This window comes from Trachypithecus francoisi, unplaced genomic scaffold (genome assembly GCF_009764315.1).
Source record: "Trachypithecus francoisi isolate TF-2019V2 unplaced genomic scaffold, Tfra_2.0 Lachesis_group12, whole genome shotgun sequence".
Classification (NCBI taxonomy): Eukaryota; Metazoa; Chordata; class Mammalia; order Primates; family Cercopithecidae; genus Trachypithecus; species Trachypithecus francoisi.
This window is the reverse complement of record NW_022681457.1, coordinates 65,274,621-65,280,960: the sequence shown is the minus strand read 5'-3', so window position 1 is coordinate 65,280,960 and position 6,340 is coordinate 65,274,621. Positions and strand designations below refer to the sequence as shown.

General features: G+C 53.8%; 2 protein-coding genes across 6 annotated transcripts; one reads left to right on the top strand and one right to left on the bottom strand.

Annotated features, from left to right (window-relative positions):
- Window positions 1-364: 364 nt before the first annotated feature.
- TYROBP (transmembrane immune signaling adaptor TYROBP) lies at window positions 365-4,283 on the top strand. Of its 3 annotated transcripts, none has more exons than XM_033225841.1 (5): window positions 365-522; window positions 928-960; window positions 1,108-1,242; window positions 1,427-1,470; window positions 4,051-4,281. In XM_033225841.1, exons 1-5 carry the CDS (start codon window positions 462-464, stop codon window positions 4,114-4,116), a joined length of 339 nt encoding a protein of 112 aa, XP_033081732.1. In that variant the 5' UTR covers window positions 365-461; the 3' UTR covers window positions 4,117-4,281. The 3 variants fall into 3 exon arrangements, with proteins under 3 accessions (XP_033081732.1, XP_033081730.1, XP_033081731.1); XM_033225840.1 differs by having other exon boundaries at window positions 366-522; window positions 1,424-1,470; window positions 4,051-4,283; XM_033225839.1 differs by lacking the exon at window positions 1,427-1,470 and having other exon boundaries at window positions 4,051-4,283.
- A 130-nt stretch (window positions 4,284-4,413) lies between these two features.
- On the bottom strand, window positions 4,414-6,196 carry HCST (hematopoietic cell signal transducer). 3 transcript variants are annotated; one of them, XM_033225845.1, is made up of 4 exons: window positions 6,079-6,196; window positions 5,311-5,334; window positions 4,782-4,913; window positions 4,414-4,565 (listed from the first exon to the last, which is right to left on the bottom strand). In XM_033225845.1, exons 1-4 carry the CDS (start codon window positions 6,089-6,091, stop codon window positions 4,525-4,527), a joined length of 210 nt encoding a protein of 69 aa, XP_033081736.1. In that variant the 5' UTR covers window positions 6,092-6,196; the 3' UTR covers window positions 4,414-4,524. The 3 variants fall into 3 exon arrangements, with proteins under 3 accessions (XP_033081736.1, XP_033081733.1, XP_033081734.1); XM_033225842.1 differs by having other exon boundaries at window positions 6,049-6,182; XM_033225843.1 differs by having other exon boundaries at window positions 4,414-4,562; window positions 6,049-6,182.
- Window positions 6,197-6,340: the final 144 nt, after the last annotated feature.

Sequence of the window (6,340 nt, the reverse complement as noted above, 5' to 3'; positions counted from 1 at the left end):
CTTGAACCCGGGAGGCAGAGCTTGCAGTGAGCCGAGACCGTGCCATTGCACTCCAGCCTAGGCAAAGAGAGGAAAACTACATCTCAAAAAAAAAAAAAAAAAAGATTGAGTGACTTGCTTGAGGTTGCCCAGCCAGGTAGAGGCAGAGCTGGTTTCAATCAGCCAGAGGAAGGTCATGACACTGACCCTCCTGTTAAGACGATGTCTGACCCCTGATGGGGATGGAAATGAAGTTTGTACTTCATGTACCCCTTGCCCTTCACGTCCAGTTGTTGGGGGGCTGTGGCATGGCCCCTGGGTGTCTGGGCCTGATTCTTTCTTGGGTTTTGTTTCTGTCTCTCCTCCCCTGTCCCCTCCTCCCTCCTGCCACCACCCGCCTCAGACTTCCTCCTTCACTTACTTGGACGCTGCGCCACATCCCACCGGCCCTTACACTGTGGTGTCCAGCAGCATCCGGCTTCATGGGGGGCCTTGAACCCTGCAGCAGGCTCCTGCTCCTGCCTCTCCTGCTGGCTGTAGGTGGTGAGTTAGGGGCTTCCGCACCTGCCTCCCGGGTCCCTGGGCTCAGCTTGGGGCAGGGCAGGGAGCGGGGTGAAATGAGAGAACAAAAAGTGGGTGCTGGGATGGGAGCAGGTCCCCAGCCTCCCAAAGCCTGGGGGTTTCTCCCAGAGCCGGAGCTCCCAAGTTTCGTCATCCGCTACAAGCAGCGGGGAAGAGACATCTAAGGGTGTTGCCACAGGACACATTGTGCAGAAGTAATACACATAGTCCCGTGGCCCAGACGCCAGCCCCCTGAGTCTCGCCAGACACACTCTCCCCCTTGCTAACCTCCTGGCTGTCAGGATCCACCCTCCCCAGCTTCTAAACTTGCCTCCTCGACCCCCATCATAACTCTGTGCCTCAGTTTACCTTCTTTTTCCTCCTTAGGTCTCCGTCCTGTCCAGGCCCAGGCCCAGAGCGGTAGGCCTAGACCCAGCGGTCCCTCTCCCTTCCTCCCAAAGACCTCCCTGTCTCTGTCCCTCCCTCACCCTTGCCAAACCTCCCTGCTCTGACCCCCTCCCCACAGTTCCCAGCGCACACTGACCTCCCCTGACCCCTGTGCTGCAGATTGCAATTGCTCTACGGTGAGCCCGGGTGTGCTGGCAGGGATCGTGCTGGGGGACCTGGTGCTGACAGTGCTCATTGCCCTGGCTGTGTACTTCCTGGGCCGGCTGGTCCCTCGGGGGCGAGGGGCTGCGGAGGGTGAGTGGGGCTAGCAGGGGACATCCTGAGGACTTGCCTAGATAGGGGTGGGCAGCTGGGTAAGCTCCCAGATCTCAAACATCCAAAGGGATGGTAATGAGGTGCTGATTTGGAAATGACAAAACACCCTCAACTCACCACTCTGCCTGTCTCTGCACCTCACAACACCCCTCACCTCCAGCAGCGACCCGGAAACAGCGTATCACTGAGACGGAGTCGCCTTATCAGGTGAGGAAACCAGACTGTCCTCCTCATATCTCACTCCTGTCTGGGGATACCTGCCCAATACTCCTTCATGCCATCAGAGGGACTTCAAAGCCACTCTCCCTGAAGCACCCCCAAACCTTGAGGGCACATGGGACATCAGTCCAAAACTGACAAGCTTATGGTCAACTTAAAATGTGTGAAGAGGGGCTGGGCACAGTGACTCAAGCCTGTAATCCCAGCACTTTGGGAGGCTGAGGCGGGTGGATCACTTGAGGTCAGGAGTTTGAGACCAACATAGTGAAACCCTGTCTCTACTAAAAATACAAAATTCGCTGGGCGTGGTGACACATGCCTGTAATCCCAGATACTTGGAAGGCTGAGGCAGGAGAATCCTTTGACCCGGGAGGCGGAGGTTGCAGTGAGCCAAGATCACGCAATTGCACTCCAGCCTGGGCAACGAGGGGGAAACTCTGTCTGGAGAAAAAAAAAAAAAAAGGTGTCTTTACCTTTGTACATGCAAGCACAGACCTTGCCAGAAGTCAGGCCAGGAATTTTCTGGAAGAAACCCAGCCCCAGGATGACTGATTTCTGGGAGATGCTCTCAGTAGGGCAGAGAATATCATTCAGCCCTACCTTGGTAACTCTAAAGGGAGGAGTCCTACAATTTCTTTTTGGGGTTTGAGGACCCTGCATCCCTTTGAGAAACTAAGAAAATCTAGAATCCTCAGAAAAATCCACACAAAAAAATACAGAAGTGTGTATATAATCTGAGAGCAGTGTAAGTGTTTTTTATAATTAAAAAAAAAGTTTTTTTGGCCAGGCATGGTGGTGCACACCTGTAATCCCAGCACTTTGGGAGGCTGAGGCAGGTGGATCACGAGGTCAGGAGTTCAAGACCAACCTGGCCAAGATGGTGAAACCCCATCTCTACTAAAAATACAAAAATTAGCCAGGCATGGTGTCAGGCACCTGTAATTCCAGCTTCTCGGGAGGCTGAGGCAAAAGAATCGCTTGAACCTGGGGGTTGGAGGTTGCAGTGAGCTGAGATTATGCCACTGCACTCCAGCCTGCGAGACAGTGAGACTCCGTCTCAAAAAGAAAAAAAGAAAAAAAAGACAGAGGTTTCACTATGTTGCTCAGGCTGGTCTCAAACTCCTGGTCTCAAGTGATCCTCCCACCTCAGCCTCCAAAAATCTTGGGATTACAGGCACAAGCAAACGTGCTGGTTGAGTATTCTTGAAGCTCTTCGTTCTTTCTTTTCTTTAATTTTTTTTTTTTTTCTTGAGATGGAGTGTCACTCTGTAATCCAGGCTGGAGTACAATGGCGTTGTCTCAGCTCGCTGCAACCTCTACCTCCCAGGTTCAAGCAATTCTCCTGCCTCAGCCTCTCAAGTAGCTGGAACTACAGGCACATGCCACCACACCCAGCTAACTTTTGTATTTTTAGTAGAGATGGGGTTTCACTATGTTGGCCAGGCTGGTCTCAATCTCCTGACCTTGTGATCCGCCCACCTTGGCCTCCCCAAGTGCTGGGATTACAGGCATGAGCCACCACACCCAAACTTAATTTTTTTTTTTTTTAAAGTAGAGATAGGTTCTCACTGTGTTGCCCAGGCTGGTCTCAAACTCCTGGGCTTAAGAGATCCTGTTACCTCGGTCTCCCAAAATGCTGGGATTATAGGCATGAGTCACCATGCCTGGCTGAAGCTCTTTTTAAAAACTATGGTGTATACAAGAGAATTTAGTCATCTGTCCTCCTCTCTGTCAATGTTCCTTTTTAACCCTTTAGGGGGTCATGAGATCCTCTAAGACCCCTCCCCTGAAAATGCACGTCCAGACTAGTCATTATATATAATTTTAGGGTTTCTGTCTGAGGCTTGCCCCTGGGGGCCACATAGGTCCTCTCCCCACCCCAAGTGTGAACCCTGCTGTGTGGAGTCTGATGTATTGTCTGCAACCAGCTTTGCCTCTTCACCTCACTTGTGGATAAAGTTACTTTGTGAAGTCTAAGAATCTCAGGTTTGGCTCTGTGATATCCAGAAGACCGAGGGGCCTTTCCAGTTACTGGTGGCAGTGAAATTTTAGGGCAAAGCGTTACCCTTTGTATTCATGTATTCATTCCCTCTGTGGATGTGTCCAGCATCTGTAAGTGCTCGATGCTGGGGACACAGTGACAGAGTTTATATCATAGTTAAGACAAACTTGAAGCAAATGAACAAATACAATAATTTTGGGAGGCACAGTAAAGGAAATAAACAGGCTTTTGTGACAGTGACTGGAGTGTGGGGGGAAGAAACTACAGAGGGGAAATTGAGAAATGCCTCTCTGAGGAGGTGATGTGAGCTGAGACTTGAAGGGAGAGATCTAGGAGAACAGAGTTTCAGGTGGAGGGAACAGCACATGCAGGGGCCCTGAGGCCAGGGCGCACTGATGAGGCAGAGGAGAAGGGGGGAACATTGAACGCACTTGAATAAAACCCAGATCTCTTCCATGGCTATAAAGCTGAAGGAGCTGCCAGGGGCCTTGTAGGCCACTGGGAGAAGGCTGAAGGCTGGATTTTATTTGGTGGGTCCCTTCCACTGATGGCCCTCATCCCTTTAGGAGCTCCAGGGTCAGAGGTCGGATGTCTACAGCGACCTCAACACACAGAGGCCATATTACAAATGAGCCCGAATCATGACAGTCAGCAGCCTGATACCTGGATCCAGCCATTCCTGAAGCCCACCCGCACCTCATTCCAACTCCTACCGTGATACAGACCCACAGAGTACCGTCCCTGAGAGACCAGACCTCTCCCCAATACTGCCCTCAAATAAACATGAAGCACAAAAACATTATGCCAGATCCTTGGGCTGATGGGACGGGGGACATGTGGGGGTCCCGAGGGGCCCTTGGATCCAGAAACAGTTCATGGGAGGGAGGCTTTGGGAACGCTGGGGTTCTTTGAGGAAGAATACCACTACAGGTGTTTCAACTGTTTTATTACAATCCAAAAGTTGGGGCGGGGGTTCCTGTGGCACCACACATCATCCAGGATGAGAGGGTCAGAAGTCAAAGGTCCAAGTTGCAGGAGGGTCAGCCCCTGCCCGGCATGTTGATGTAGACTTTGCCATCTTCTGGGGGTAGGGGAAAGAAAGCATGAAGCTTGACCACCCACATCTCCACTTCCCTGGGGACCCCCTGCTTCAGGGGTTTCCTCAGGGGTTCCCCCAGACACCTCCCCCAGGGTTTCCCCAGCACCTCCTCCAGGGCTTCCCCAAGGGTCCCCTCCCTGGGACCCCCTCCCTAGGGACACCATGCACCCTCCAGGCCGCGCCCATCCCTGCCCTCACCTTGGGCAGGGCTGCGGCGTGGGCGTGCGCACAGGAACACCGCCCCCACGATGAGCAGCGACGCCACCGCATCCGCCGCCACGAGGCCTGCCAGGAGCGGCAGAGAGAGGGACCCACATCCGGAACAGGAGCCTGGAGAGCGGGGGCCGGAACAGGGAGACAATCAGGCTCTGCGTCCTGGGGCTGTGCTTTGGCCACAGGGAGACAGGAAGTCCCCTGTGAGGGGTGGGTCCCAGGTTCCCTAGGGTTGCGCTTGGGGAATGAAACAGGAGATAGAGATGCGGAGAGGCTGGGTGTCCCAGGACCCTCGGGCGGGGCTGTGCGGCGGGCACACGGGGGATTCCTGAACAGAGGCTGGGGGTCGCTGATTCTGGGACTTGGAGAAGGACACGGATTGTCTGATTTGGGGATGGGAGGTGGAATGGTGACCTGGAGAGCCACTGGGGTGTTCTGGGAGCCTCTGGCCAAGCTTCTGGGATAGGAGTGATACCTGAAGTGCCCGGGTAAAAGGCAGGGAGTGATCTCTCACCTGGGGTCGTCTGAGCTGCAGCCACTGTGGAAAGAGAAAGAAAGTAGATGAGAATGGAGAGAAGGTTCACAAAACAGAATGCTCAGTCTGTCGCGGTGGCTTATGCCTGTCATCCCAGCACTTTGGGAGGCGGAGGCAGGAAGATCACTTGAGTCCAGGAGTTCGAGACCAGCCTGGACAACATAGTGAGACCCCGTCTCTACAAGAAATATAAAAATTAGCTGAAGGTGTTGGTTTGCGCCTGTAATCCCAGTTACTCGGGAGGCTGAGGTGGGAGGATCACCTGAGCCCAGGAAGTCAAGGCTGCAGTGAGCCGTGATTGCGCCACTGTACTCCAGCTTGGACAACAGAGCAAGACCCCATCTCAAAACAAACAAACCAAAAAATACGGTGTACGGAAGGAAAGGTAGTGTCCTGAGAAGTAATCTCCATGTTGGAGAGATGGAATAGGGCCACATGGGAAGGGGACTCCCAGAGACATGGAGAGTGACAAGAAATTGGAAGTGGCAGCAGAGACCCAGCCATGAGAAGGGGATGCTAACAGGCAGCCCCTCCAGAACTCCCTGCCTCACCTCCTCCCGCCCCCAAGGACCCAGGCCCTGAAGCCAAATGGATCTCCCAGAAGGGAAGGGGTGCAGGGAAAAGAACCCCACTTTCAGCACCCGTCCCTACAGACGTCACCCAAGCACCCATCTCACAAACACTCTGCCTACCATCCCCTGTAACCACTGGCTTCACCTGGGAGCAAAAGCAGGAAGAGGATGTGACCCGGATGGATCATGGTGGGCTGGGGTCTGGCAGGGGTCTGGTAGAGGACTGTGGTCCAGAGAAGTCCCGAGGAACTGTGGGGGAGCAGAGAAGTAGCAATAGCGGATGTCACCCTGCTGGTGTCAAGGCCATCTGCTTCCTGTGTCTGTTGAGGGGGTGTCTCCGTTATTGCCTTTGGTGAACTAACTCAGAGGGAGGGTCAGAGAGACCAGGGAGGCTGTTGGCCTGGCCAAGTGGGAATGACAGGTGGCCAGGGGTGCAG